The sequence below is a fragment of the Aythya ferina genome (genome assembly GCF_964211825.1).
Source record: "Aythya ferina genome assembly, chromosome: 1".
Taxonomy (NCBI): Eukaryota; Metazoa; Chordata; class Aves; order Anseriformes; family Anatidae; genus Aythya; species Aythya ferina.
The window spans coordinates 314,844-327,616 of NC_140296.1; the positions used below are offsets into that span (position 1 = coordinate 314,844).

A 12,773-nucleotide genomic window follows, 5' to 3' on the forward strand; every position below is an offset into this window, starting at 1 on the left:
TTTTCTGACCGTCCTTCTCCCCACCCTATCCCCATCCCTGCCTCTGGTCCGAACCCATCCCTGACCCTCTCTCTTGTCTCCTCCCTTCCCTCTCCCCTTCCCCATCCCGTCCCATCCCCATCCCTGTCCCTGTTCTGAACCTTGGTCCTGTCCCATCCCCATCCCTGTTGCATCCTGACCTGCTTGCCCATCCTCTCCGTTCCCTGTCCCCATCCCTGTCCAGACCCTGTCCCCTTCCTTTCCCATCCCCATCCCCATTTCTGAACCCATCCTTTTTCCCATCCCATCCCCATCCCCGTCCCACCCCCATTCCCGTCCCCTCCAGCCCCATCCCCTCCTGTCCCTTCCCACCCCATCCCCATTCCCGTCCCCTCCTGTCCCTTTCCACTCCTGTCCTCTCCCCCCCAGGTGGCCCTGGCCCCGTCTCTGTCCTGCTCTGGTTCCTGCGGCCGCTGTGCCTGCTCTGCCCCATCCCTGCAGCTCCGGTCTCAGTCATGAACAACCATCCTTGTTACCTAGCAACTGTTGTCATTGTTACATAGCAACTATTGTCACCATCACCTAGTGGTTGTTGTCCTTGTTACCTAGCGACTGTTGTCATCGTCACCCAGCGATGGCTGTCACAAAGCACCCAGCGTCACCGCTGGCACACACCTGACAGCCAGACAGGTCCCTTGACCTTCAGCGCCGGGGGCCTCTGCGTCTTGTGCCCCGCACCCCCGTGGGACCCTGGCCCCTGGTGGGTCCCTGAACACCAGCGGGACCCCGTACACCAGTGGGACCCTGCATCCCCATGGAACCCTGCACCCTGGTGGTACCCCGTACACCAGTGGGACCCTGTACACCAGTGGGACCCTGCACCCTGGTGGAACCCTGCACCCTGGTGGGACCCTGCACATCAGTGGGACCCTGCACCCTGGTGGGACCCTGTACACCATTGGGACCCTGCACCCTGGTGGGACCCTGTGCCCTCATGGGATCCTGCACACCAGTGGGACCCCGCAAGCCCACGGGACCCTGCACCCTTGTGGGACCCTGTGCCCCACCAGGACCCCGTCCCCCATCAGGTCCCTGCAGCCTGGCGGGCCCCTGGTCCCTGTCTGGAGCCCGTTCCCTGGCCAGGCGCCGCTGCTGGGCTCTGCTCTCGAGGCGCCCGATGCGCAGCGCCAGCTTGAAGGCGCTGGACTCCAGCTGGGCCAGCAGCCGGGCCACCCGTGTCTGCAGCTCCTCCAGGGCCACCTCCAGCGCCTGCACTCGCTGCTCAGCCTCCTCTGCTGCTGCCACCGCTGCCGCCTCAGCGTGCACATCCAGCTTGTCCATGCGCAGCAGGATCTCACGGCCCTTGTCCTCCATCAGGGCGCGGGCGCTGGGGAACTCGGCCAGCACCTCTGTCAGGTCCTCCTTGGAGAGGCAGAAGAGGTCTGAGTAGCCAATGCTCTGGATGTTGGCGGTGCGACGGTTCCCTGACCTGTTCCCTGGGGATGCAGGGCTGCGGTGAGGCCAGGGCTGGGGGTGTGCTTGCAGGGGTGCGTCAGAGGCTCACCTCGGATGTTGATGAGGCTGATCTCCCCGAAGTAGAGCCCCTCGCCCAGGATGGCGAGCCGTGTGACGCCGTCGGCCGCCACCACGGCCAGACGCCCCTCGCGGATGAAATACATCTCCCGCCCCACGTCGCCGGTGCGGCAGACGAACTCTCCGGGGCTGAAGACCTGGGGCCGCAGCTTGAGCACCAGCGCCTCCAGCACACCGCGCTCGCAGCTCTGGAAGAGGGACACCTTGCGCAGGGCAGGCAGGTGCACGCTGGCGGCCACCTCGGCCCGCAGCCGGCTGGGCAGGTGCCGGAGCACGGCCCGCTCCCCCACCAGCTTCCTCTGCGCCCGCAGGTGCTGGTGCCAGCCGGCCACCCGCCGCAGCAGCCGCCCCCCGACACCATGTGCCTGCAGGTACTGCTGCACCGGGCCGTGGTCGGGGTAGAAGGCGGCGTCGGCTGCGTTCATGTTGGCGATGACGGAGCTCATGCTGCCCATGATGGTGGCGAAGCCCAGCACGGCCAGCAGGAAGCCGGCGGTCATGAAGAGGAACTCCTCTTCGCGCTGAGGCTCCGGCGTGTCACCCACGGTGGTGAGGATGAGGGTGGAGATGTAGAAGCTGTGCAGGTACTGCCGCAGCGGGCGGGCGAAGCCGGGGCGGCTGGCGTTGGGGTAGACCCAGTCGTCGGCACCCAGCCCCAGGTAGGTGGAGAGGGCAAAGTAGAGGCAGCTGTTCCAGTGGATGGTGACGAAGACGTAGAGCATCAGCTTGGCGATGCGGAAGGCATAGGGGTGGGCAGTGCGTGTCTCCCGGCGGTCAAAGGCTTCGAAGAGCCGCGGGGTCCGCAGGAAGCGGTTGGCTCGCACGGCCGGCACGGCCGGCCCCAGGTGCAGGTAGAGCAGGTCGGTGGGCAGCACCGAGGCCACGTCCCAGGGGAAGCTGGCAGAGCGCAGGTAGCGCCGCCGGATCTGCGCCCGGTCCTGCACCAGGATGCCCTCCTCCAGGAAGCCTGGGGGCAGTGAGTCAGCACTCGGCCCCCTGGGGAGCCCCTGGGGGTGGAGGGCCCTGGGTCCAGGAGGGATGTGGCGGGGCTGGGGACGGGACTCACGGGTATGGGGGCACCCAAATGGGGGGTGAGAGGCTGTGGGGTGGCCCTGTGCTGGTAGAGGTGGGGGACACCACATATATCACCACTGGGCCCTGTGCTGCCTGCGTGGCTGTACTGCTGAGGGGCTCGGCAGATGGGCGCCCACCCCAAAATGTCAGCCCGGCCCCACCCCTGCCCAGTGACTGCTGTGCTCCCAGGTCTGTGTGTGCCTGACGTGTGTGTGTGTGTGCCACGTGTGTGTGTGCATGTGCACATGCACGTCACACAGGTTTGTGCATGCGTGTCTTCATGTGCAAGTACGTGCATCTGTGTGTGCACACGTGTGACTGCGTGTAGTTGTGAGTGTGGGTACGTGCCTGCACACACACGTGGTGTTGGTGCAAGCGGCCGGGCGTGGGGCGGGCTGGGGCACTGACCGGTGTGGAGGTGCACGGCGATGTCCAGCAGGTAGAGCGCGTCGCTCAGGCAGTCCAGGCTCAGCCACAGCACCGTGTGCTGCTCCTGGAGCTCGGCGAAGCAGGACCTGGCGGCACCGGCACCGTCACCGGGCTGCCCGGAGCCGGCCCCAGCCCCCGGGTCACCCCCCTGGCTGCAGCGCCGGCGCCCACCCCGCACCCCGGCACCTGCAGACGATGACGATCCAGTTGTACATGATGGGCAGCACCATGGCGCTGAGCCACCAGTAGTACCAGTCCCCGGAGGGGTCGAGGATCCAGTTCTGGGGAGCGGCAGCGCAGCTGGGGAGGCACGGGGGGGTCGTGGTGGATGGGACCCCCCGGGATGGGCCCTGCCGCCCTACCGTGCCCCCCCGTGCCCCCCCGTGCCCCCAGTGACCTCCCGTGCCCTCCCGTGCCCCCCAGTGCCCTGCCGTGCCCCCCCGAGCCCAGCTCCCCGGCTCAGCCCCACCCCGCACGGGGCAGGGGTGCTGATGGGGATCCCCCTCGTGCCCCGGTCCCGGTCCCCCCGGCGGGGCACCCCCCGGCCCCGCTCACCCCTGCGTGCGGCCGGTGCGTGGTGCCGGGGCCCGGTCCCAGCGGCGGGACAGCACCGCGCTGAGGCTCCGCATCCTGCACCGGGGCTGCTGCGGGGCCGGGGCGCGGCCGGGCGGTGCCGGGCGGGTCCTGGCAACCGGGGCTCCCCGGGGGCTGCTCACCGCGCACCGGGACGCGAGCGCTGCCGTGCGCGTCCCCGGGGCCGTGGGGGCGGCGAACCGCCGGGGGGGCTGCCGCCGGGCTCGGGGCGCTGCGGGGCCGGCACCGGGACGGGGGGCGCCGCGGGGGCGGGAGGGGGCGGACGGTGCCCGGGGCAGGCACGGCCGGTGTGGGGGGCGCTGCGGGGGGCGCCGTGCCCCGGGCGGGCTGACCGAGCCCCGCGGTGGTGCCCGGTGCCCGGTGCCGGTCCAGGGGCAGGGGCAGGGGCAGGGGCAGGGGCAGGTCCCGCACAGCCCCGGTGCCCCCGCCCCGCCCCGCCCCGCCCCGCCCCGCCCCGCCCCGCCCCGCCCCGCCCCGCCCCGCCCCGCTGCCCACCTGGCCCCGCCCCGGGCCCCGCCCCGGTCTCCGCGCAGCCAATGAGCACTCGCCTCGAGGCGTCGGCCAAGCGCCGGCCCCGCCCCTAGAGGCTTAGGCCCCGCCCACGCCGGTGTTCGGGGCGGGGCCGCGGGCGGGGCCGTGCGCGCGCCGGTGCGTCGGGCGGCGGCGGGAAGATGGCGGCGGGCGCGCGGGGCCCGCAGCGGAGGCGGCCGGTGAGAGCGGGGGCGGGCGGCGGGGGGCGGCCGGGCCGGGGGGCGGGGCCCCGGGAAGGGGCGGGGCCTCCCGGGAAGGGGCGGGGCGGGCGGGGCCGGTGCCCTTGGCCGCGGCGCGGGGGGACCCGGCCCGGCCCGGGGCTGTCCTCGGGCGGCGGGCGCTGGGGACGGGGCGCCCGGACCCGGTCCCGGTCCCGGGGGTGGCGGCGGCCGCGGGTGTCCTCGCGGGGGGCTGCGGGGAGCGGCGCGGCCCGGCCCTGGCGGGTCCCCCCCGGGGCTCTGCCCCCGCTCCCGGTGTCCCCGGGGAGCCCCGGCCGGGCCGCACCGGGGCCGGGCCCCGCGCCCCCCGCGGCCGCTCCCGGTTCCCCCGTTCCCCGTTCCCCTCCCCCCGTTACCCCACCTCTACTGTCCCTTCCCAGGCGCGGCGCTGACGGACGGAGCCCCGCGACCTTGACCCCAGGTAGGAGGGCGCCGGGACGGGGCTGCGGGGGGCGCGGGGGCACGGCCGCCCCGTCCGTGTGTCCCCGTGTCCGTCTGTCCGCCCGTGTGTCCGTCCGTCCCCGCGGGGTGTCCGGGTCCGGCGGGCCCCGGTGTGGCTGTGCCTCCACGAGTGGCACTGGCACGTGGCGCGGCCCGGCCGTGGGGCGATGCTGCCGGCGGCTCGGGGGCGCGTGTCCCGAGCACCTTCTGGGACACCCCCGGCTGTGGCACCGGGCGTGCGGCCGTGCTGGGTGGCAGCGCTCGTGGTGCCCCGTGCCCACCGCCCGCAGACACCGGGCTGGCGGCTGCACCTGGTGCTGCGTGGCGGGCAGCGGTGCCATGGGGCGGCGGTGCCATCGGCGCCCCTGGAAGCAGCCCGCACCTTGCCGACAGCGTGCGAGGCCCGGGGACCGGGCAGGTTCGACGCCGTGGTCACCTCTCGGAGTCCCCGCTTGGTGCCAGGCGGGTGCTGGACACCGGTGAGGGCCGAGCCCCCTCCAGGCCGCGTCTCGTGGGGGATCCAGCCGGTCCCGGTGCAGCCGCAGCGCCCCGGGTCTGGTTTCTGAGATGCATTGCTGTGAGCTGGGCCTCACGGAGCGCCTCGCTCTGCCCGGGTCCGTCTGTCAGCAGCCTCCCCCTGCCCGGCGTGGGGCCCGGTGTTGCTTGGTGCTGCGGGTGCCGCCCGTGGCTGTCCCGGTGGCGGCAGCGCTGCGGGCGCTTGGCGCGAGGTGCCGGGCGCGCTGACTCCTCAGGGTCTAACTTTAGCAACTGCAGTAAGGCTGCGCCCATGTTGGAATGGGAAGCTCCTCGCCGCGTGGTATAAATACATCTGGCCGGTTCCTAAAATACCCGGCGGCAGCGTGCTGCCTCCCCCGGCGGTGCTGCTGGCAGCGCGGCGCTCGGCTGCCCTCAGCGCCAGCTCCGTGCCGTTCACGCCGCGTGGAAGCCGCCGGCACCGCTGCCCGACAGCTCCTCGCGCTTCCCACGCCGGGTCTCTGCCTGCGCTCTGGGCGTGCCGCTGCTCACTTCCCTTTTTGTGCCTTTTGTGGTTTAGGTTTCCCTGAGTGGCCTCTTTCACACCCCGCCTGTGGCCCTGTGGTGTCCCCCCGGCGCTGTCCCGGTGCTGCCCTCCCGTCCCCGGTGGTGTCCCAGCGGTCCCAGCAAGGCCGTGCTGGGTGCGTGCTGGGATGGCACCACACAGAGCACTGGGACCAGGGCCTCGCCTGTGCTGGGGGCAGCAGGGGATGCCCGGCATGAGGTGTGGGGACGGAGCACAGGTGCTCTGTGTCTCTGTGGGACGGGCAGGGAGTGTGGGAGCCATGGCTCCGTGCGCTGCCCCCAGCTGCCGGGTCCTGGTGGCCGTCAGGGCACAACCTTGCTGCTGGGGACGCCCCGGTCCTGTGCCCCTTGCTCCTGCCCTGCCCCTCGTTGGGCACTGTCACAGCCCCAGGGCCAGGCTCTGCTGGTGCCCTGTGCCCCCAGTGACCCCAAGCGAGTGCCGGTGGCTGTGTTGGGGCTGGAGGATGCTGGGGACAGGGACAGGGACAGCGCCGTGCCCTCGGCAGGGGCTGATGGCATGGCCAGGAGAGCCGCGGTGCTGCCCTGGTGGGGAGAAGGGGCTGAGCACGTGGGGACTCGTGCCTCTGGCTGGGTGCCTGAGCTGCTGTGCCGCACCGTGCCATGGCTGCGGGGCCCCGTGCCTGGCTGAGCCTGCTGCCGCCGCGGGGCCGGGCTGGGGGCAGCCCTCCCGGTGCCACCGGGTGCCCCCGCGCTTGGCTCCCGGCTGGCTCCGGGGTTCAAAGTGCAGGGCTGGGTGTGGAGGCAGAGCCGCGCCAGAGCCCTCCTCCGCTCTGCTTCCTCGTCCGTCCCGTCCCGTCCTGTCCCGTCCCTCCTCCTGGCAGCCGACGCTGCCGCCTCTTCCTCCCGGTGCGTGGGGCCTTGTGCTAGGCCTGGGAGCTGCTGCCCCAGCCCTGAGCGCAGGTAGGTGATGTCCTGCCCGTCCTGCTGCCTCGGGGCTGGGCCTGGGGTCCCGCCAGGCTGCTTGTCCTCTGGGTGCTCCCCTCCAGGCTTGTGCCTCCCGTGGTGACCTGGGGCTGCTGTGAGCTGGTAGTGCTTGCGGAGCCGTCCCCATGCCGGTGCTGCTGTTTGCCTGTGCCCTCCAGCCGTGTGCTGCTGGAGCTGATGTGGGGGGTGTGTGTGTGTGTGGGGGGGGGGCTGCCTGTCTGGCTCCATGCCTGTTCCCTCCCTGGGCCCAGGGTGGCCACAGCAGCTCCCTCACCCCCCGCAGCCTCAGCCAGTGTGCGGGCAGCCAGTGTCACCCCTGGCTGTGTGACCCAGTGCCAAAACACGAGGAAGGGGTGGGTGCGGTGCAGGTGATGGCGGCGTGGCTCTGCTCCCGGGGCAGGGGTCCTGCCGTGCCCTGCTGCACTCTGGCACACCCGCCTGCGGGGTGCGGGGCCTGGGAAGAGCGGTCCTGGACCGAGGGTCCCTGCTGCCCCAGCTCGCCCGTGCTGAGCCGCTGCTCTCCCACAGCCCAGGCCGTGGTGACAGCAGCATGGAGTGTGGGGCCCTGTGGGTTGGCCGCTGCCCCGTGCCCCTGCAGCGCCACCGTGCAGACGTCGGATCTGGCCCAGCCCTCAGGGTGCTGCACCGCTGCCTGTGAGCCCCCCCCCGCCACGCGGCGCGTCCCCATGGAGAGGATGAGCTGGCTCAGCAAGCTGAACCCCCGGGGGGCCGGGCACCGCACCGCCCGCAGCGCCAGCTTGCAGAGCCCCGTCACCGCCGACCCCGAGACCTGCCTCATGGTCTTCAAGAACCACTGGTCCCAGGTGAGTGAGCCGGGGTGGGGGCGAGCCCAGGGCAACCCCCCCCCCCGGCCAGGCACTTAACCTGCTGCCCCCAGGTGCTGCGGATCCTGGAGCGGAGGGGCTGCAAGCCGGCCCCTGACGACCTGAGCGCCGTGCGGAACAACACCTACCAGATGCTGAACCTGCTGGCGGAGGACCGGCCGCGGGGCGACGCAGCCGCGGGGCCCATCCTGGAGTTCGTGGTGGCAGAGAACCTCCTGGAGCGCCTGCTGTGCTGGCACCTGCAGGGGGACTTCACGGAGGAGCGCAAGGTGGAGCAGCTGAAGCTCTATGAGATGCTCATCAGCCAGGCCCGGCAGCCCCTGCTGCAGCACAAGCCTGTGCTCACGCCCCTGCTACGGCTGCTCAGCCTCTGTGCCGAGCCCGCCTCGGCGCTGCTGGAGAACAGCCTGGTGCTGCTGCTCAACCAGCTCTGCGTCTCTGTGGCCAAGGAGCCCGCCATCCTGGAGCTCTTCTTCCACAGCCACACGGACCAGGGCCCTGCCAACCTCATCATATTCTCCCTCCTCATCCCCTTCATCCACCACGAGGGCGTCCTGGGGCAGCAGGCCAGGGACGCGCTGTTGCTTATCATGGCCATGTCTGCCAGCAACCACGCCGTGGCCAAGTCCATCACCGACAACTCCTACTTCTGCCCGGTAAGGCCGGTGCTAGCGTGGTGCCTGCGCTGCCAGGGGCTGTGCCCTGCTCGGGGCCGCACGTCCCAACGCCGTGCTCGATGCCTGTCCCCCCAGGTCCTGGCCACAGGCCTGAGCGCCCTGTACTCCTCGCTGCCTCGCAAGATCGAGGTGCGGGGGGATGACTGGCACTTCCTGCGCCGCGAGGACTGGATCGGCGTCTCCTCCCTCGTGCTCTTCATGAACTCGCTGGAGTTCTGCAACGCTGTCATCCAGGTGGGGCTCGCTGCTGGTGGTGGCGTGCGCAGGGTGGCGTGGGCAGCCCTGACCCCTCCGCTCTGCAGGTTGCCCACCCGCTGGTGCAGAAGCAGCTGGTGGACTACGTCCACAACGGGTTCCTGGTGCCCGTCATGGGGCCGGCGCTGCACAAGGTAGGGGCTGCCCCGGCCGGGGCTGTTTGGGTGGGCAGCAGGGCTGCGGGGTGCCCTGCGCAGGTCCCGGCCTGGCGCACGCCCAGCTGCTGCTCCCGCAGACCTCCATCGAGGAGATGATCGCCAGCACGGCGTACCTGGACCTGTTCCTGCGCAGCGTCAGCGAGACGGCGCTGCTGAAAACCTTCCTGCGCTTCGTGCTGCTGCACCGCCACGACAACGCCACCATCCTCGACACCCTCGTGGGCCGCATCAACAGCAACTCGCGGGTAGGAGGCACGGGGGCTGCGGCGGGGCCGGCTCGTGGGGCGCTGCGGCTGCCTCACACCCCCTCGGTCCTCAGCTCTGCATGGTCTCCCTGAGCCTCTTCCGGACACTGCTCAGCCTCAACTGTGAGGACGTGATGCTGCAGCTGGTGCTCAGGTAACCTGCGCCGTGCCTGCCGCTGCCCTGTGGTGGCAGGGTATGGCTGGGGCACTGCCTCATGGGTGCTGGGGTGAGACACGGCTGTGGCATGGAGGGGCAAGTGCCTGGGTGGGGGAACCCCTGGGGGGTCTGGCGGTGGGGTGGGACGGTGCTGGCCCCCGCTGTGTCCGTCCTGCGGTCTCGGCACGTCCCCGCGCGCAGCCCCGCGTCCCCCCAGGTACCTGCTGCCCTGCAGCCACGTCATGCTGAGCCAGAAGCGGGCGGTCAGGGACCTGGACATCTACGGGAAGACGGCTGCCAAATTCCTGTCGCTCATCCCACGCTGCTGCCGCCCTGAGAGCCTGCCGCTGCCGGAGCGCGAGGAGGAGCATGCCGCCTGGTCCAAGGGTACGGTGCCGGTCCCCTCGCCACGCCTGCAGCCCCTGTGCCGAGCCCCCCAGCCCCGCGCCACCCTGAGCGCCTGCTTCTGCTCCTGCAGGCCAGGGCAGCCCCAACGTGGACGCCTCCTCCGTGGTCACCGTGCCGAAGCCCTCCACGCCGTCCCGCCTCGCCTTCTTCATGCGGCAGCAGAGCGCCGGCCCCGAGGCAGCTGGCGCCGTGCCGCCGCGCTCCCCCGGGACACCGTGTGGCAGCCCCGGGCACCGGGCCGGCCGCTGGGAGGAGGTGTCGGAGCTGGACAGGAACTACCTGGAGTACCTGCGGGACGCGCGCCACAGCATCGACCGCTGCGCCTGGGCCTGCCGTGTCTGGTCGGCCCCCTACGACGGCGAGGAGCCGAGCGCCACCGGCGCGGCCCCCCCACCCGATGGCAGCCACCCGCCCGGCCCCGAGGGCTGCGGCGCCCCGCGCCCTCCGGGACCCCCGACCCCGCGGACTAAGAAGCGGGGCCTGCCCGAGGAAGGGGCAAGGGAGGGCCCTGGGGGGGCACCCGTACCCGGTGAGCCCTGCTCCGGGGGCCCCAGCCCCAACGCCCAGGACTCGGGAGCCCTGGTGAACGGGGCGCATGGGCTGGTGGAGCCAGGGCGTCCCGAGGGGGACGTGGCGGTGAAGAAGGTGCGCAGGAGCCCCCAGGGTGAGGGGCTGGCGCAGAATGGGGCCGCGGCCCCCCCCAGTCCCCGGCCACAGCCCGCGGGCTGGGAGCCGCTGCCCTCCGTGGACTCGCTGCTGGAGGAGCTGCTGGCCAAGGCGCCGGCCGAGCCCAACGGGGCGGGCGTCAGCATCGAGGCCTTCACGGAGGAACTGCGGGAGATTGAGGCCGAGATGAAGAACGGCGGCGTGGCCCTGCCCAGCCCCAAGGAGCCGCCCGGACCGCCTGAGCTGCCCCTGTCCCGCGAAGAGGAGGAGGCCTACGCCAGCTTCGCCGCCCTGCCCGAGGGCGAGCTGCTGGCCGGGCCGGGGGACGCTGCGGGGCGGGTGCTGCCCCGGCCCCTGGACCCGCTGGCGCAGCTCATCGCCAGCCCCCCGCGCGCCGTGGGGCCGCCCCCCAGCCAGCCCTTCACAGGTGGGGCCGGGCGCAGGGTGCGGGAGGGCGGCTGGGTCCCCGCTGCCGCGTCCGACGCGTGCCCCTGCCCGCAGGCCCGTTCGTGACGGCGCTGTTCGGCAAGCTGGAGAACATGCTGCACAACTCGCTGTACGTCAACTTCCTGCTGACCGGGCTGGTGGCACAGCTCGCCTGCTACCCGCAGCCGCTGCTGCGCTCCTTCCTCCTCAACACCAACATGGTCTTCCAGCCCAGCGTCAAGTCCCTGCTGCAGGTACCGGGGGTGGCGGTGCTGGACGCCGGCCAGGCGAGCAGGGACGGCCTGTGGGGTTGTGGTTGGGTTTTTAAACGGGTGGGAAGCAGAAGTGTGGAGGTGCCAACGGGCCAACTCTCCGAAGAATGCTTATCAGTATGGTAAAAAGCAAATATAAAATACTATATATATATTATATGCATATATAGTATATATACACATATTATCACTATATGTTATATATATATATACATATTATCAGTATATGTATTATCTATATATATATTATCAATATATACATATATATATACATATTATGAGTAAGTTGATAAGCAAATATAAAGTGTCTATGGTGATAGATGCTTTACATTTGCTTATTTTTATATTTATATCCATACTATGTATTTATATTCGTTTATATATGAAAAGCACACATCTGCCCGGGGCTGGCTGCGATTCCCTCCCGCCCTCCCTCCCACAGGTCCTTGGCTCGGTGAAGAACAAGATCGAGAGCTTCGCTGCCAGCCAGGAGGACTTCCCCACGCTGCTCTTCAAAGCCAAGAAGTACCTGATTGCCCGGGGGAAGCTGGACTGGTCGGACACGCCGAGCGTGGTGCCCGCCCTGCGCCGCTCCGAGCCGCTGGGTGAGGCTGGGGCCGCGGCCGGGGGGAGCAGCGCCCACCCTGAGGGTCCCCCCACGAGGGCCGGGGGCTGGCACGGAGGGCGGGGGGCTGCGTGGGGCCGGGGGGCTGCTGCTGCGGTGGGGAAGGCTCAGGGGGCTGCATGGGGCACTGCATGGGGGCTGTGTGGGGCACTGCGCGGGGGCTGCACCGCACGCAGGGCTGGGGGCTGCCTCTCCCCGGGGCCCTGAGCACGGTGCTGACGCTGTCCCTTAGCCCGCAGCCGGAAGCCGTCGCTGGGCGAGCTGATCCTGCGGCACGCCAACAGCCCGACGCGGGCGCGCCAGGCGGCGCAGCTGGCGCTGCAGCAGGTGCGGGACGGGCCCGTGCTGCAGGCGCTGGCGGGGGCCACGCTCTTCCGCGGCTCGGCCGAGAAGCAGAGCGAGGCGCTGCGGGTCAAGAACGCCGTCTACTGCGCCGTCATCTTCAGCGAGTTCCTGAAGGAGCTGGCGGCCATCGCCCAGGCCCACGCGGTCACGTCCCCGTTCCTGACCGAGCCCCCCGAGGAGTGACCGCGGCGGGCGGCTTTTTAACCACGCGCAGGGCACGGACCTTTTTAATTTATTGGGGGTGAATGTTGTGCTGAGAGCTGGCTGCGGTGCGGCAAGGGGAGGCGGCTGCCCGCGGGGATGCGCCGGGGTCGGCAGGGCCGGATCCTGTGCCGCCTCACGCGGGGCGGGCCGGCTCTGCCCCCCACCCCCGGGTCCCCACTGTCACCCCGTCACCTACCCCCTCCTCTCTATGCAACACCCCGTGCCGTGGGGCAGCCCCGCGGGGGCTGTGGGGCGGCGGGCCGGGGCCGGGGCATGGGGCGTGGGGGCTGGGTGGTGCATGGGGAGGGCTGGTGTGTCTGTGCTGTGTCAAAGCCCTTCTGTAATAAAGGGTCTGGTCGAGGGCACTGCTGCTGTCATCCCTTCAGGGGTGCCCCCCCCCCTGCTAGTGCTATAGCTGCATCCTGCACCAGGGCTGTGGGGGGCTCCTGCCTTGGGTCCCTGCCTCCCGCTGGGCCCCAGCAGCCCCCTGCCCTCCCAGCCCCCCTGCGCCTGGAGGATGTCCCCCAGCAGCACCCTGCCAACCCCCCCAACACTCAGGGCAGGGACAGGACTGCAGCAGGTCACGGTGTTTATTTTTGTACAAACATCTGCACCACCAGTGGGTTC

At 70.7% G+C, this 12,773-nt stretch overlaps 2 protein-coding genes across 3 annotated transcripts; one reads left to right on the plus strand and one right to left on the minus strand.

Moving 5' to 3' along the window:
- Positions 1 to 639: 639 nt before the first annotated feature.
- On the minus strand, positions 640 to 4,030 carry CNGA4 (cyclic nucleotide gated channel subunit alpha 4). Of its 2 annotated transcripts, XM_084493403.1 has the most exons (6): positions 3,631 to 4,030; positions 3,262 to 3,375; positions 3,055 to 3,161; positions 1,544 to 2,539; positions 916 to 1,475; positions 640 to 873 (listed from the first exon to the last, which is right to left on the minus strand). In XM_084493403.1, exons 1-6 carry the CDS (start codon positions 3,702 to 3,704, stop codon positions 682 to 684), a joined length of 2,043 nt encoding a protein of 680 aa, XP_084349529.1. In that variant the 5' UTR covers positions 3,705 to 4,030; the 3' UTR covers positions 640 to 681. The 2 variants fall into 2 exon arrangements, with proteins under 2 accessions (XP_084349529.1, XP_084349528.1); XM_084493402.1 differs by having other exon boundaries at positions 640 to 1,475.
- Positions 4,031 to 4,290: 260 nt separating this feature from the next.
- Positions 4,291 to 12,511, plus strand: FHIP1B (FHF complex subunit HOOK interacting protein 1B). The gene is made up of 13 exons (XM_084493390.1): positions 4,291 to 4,379; positions 4,799 to 4,839; positions 7,392 to 7,687; positions 7,762 to 8,364; positions 8,461 to 8,619; positions 8,688 to 8,774; positions 8,876 to 9,043; positions 9,118 to 9,197; positions 9,418 to 9,587; positions 9,679 to 10,701; positions 10,776 to 10,954; positions 11,415 to 11,577; positions 11,830 to 12,511. Exons 3-13 carry the CDS (start codon positions 7,550 to 7,552, stop codon positions 12,123 to 12,125), a joined length of 3,066 nt encoding a protein of 1,021 aa, XP_084349516.1. The 5' UTR covers positions 4,291 to 4,379; positions 4,799 to 4,839; positions 7,392 to 7,549; the 3' UTR covers positions 12,126 to 12,511.
- The last annotated feature ends 262 nt before the right edge of the window (positions 12,512 to 12,773 follow it).

Excerpts from the sequence above, each read along its gene's own strand:
- CNGA4 (XM_084493402.1), bottom strand. The coding sequence starts at position 3,704 with ATGCGGAGCCTCAGCGCGGTGCTGTCCCGCCGCTGGGACCGGGCCCCG. Across the intron at positions 3,162-3,261 it reads TGGATCGTCATCGTCTGCAG|GTCCTGCTTCGCCGAGCTCC; the intron begins GTGCCGGGGTGC and ends CGGTGCCGCCAG. Across the intron at positions 1,476-1,543 it reads CAGCCTCATCAACATCCGAG|GGAACAGGTCAGGGAACCGT; the intron begins GTGAGCCTCTGA and ends CTGCATCCCCAG.
- FHIP1B (XM_084493390.1), top strand. The coding sequence starts at position 7,550 with ATGGAGAGGATGAGCTGGCTCAGCAAGCTGAACCCCCGGGGGGCCGGG. Across the intron at positions 8,620-8,687 it reads TCTGCAACGCTGTCATCCAG|GTTGCCCACCCGCTGGTGCA; the intron begins GTGGGGCTCGCT and ends TCCGCTCTGCAG. Across the intron at positions 11,578-11,829 it reads GCGCCGCTCCGAGCCGCTGG|CCCGCAGCCGGAAGCCGTCG; the intron begins GTGAGGCTGGGG and ends GCTGTCCCTTAG.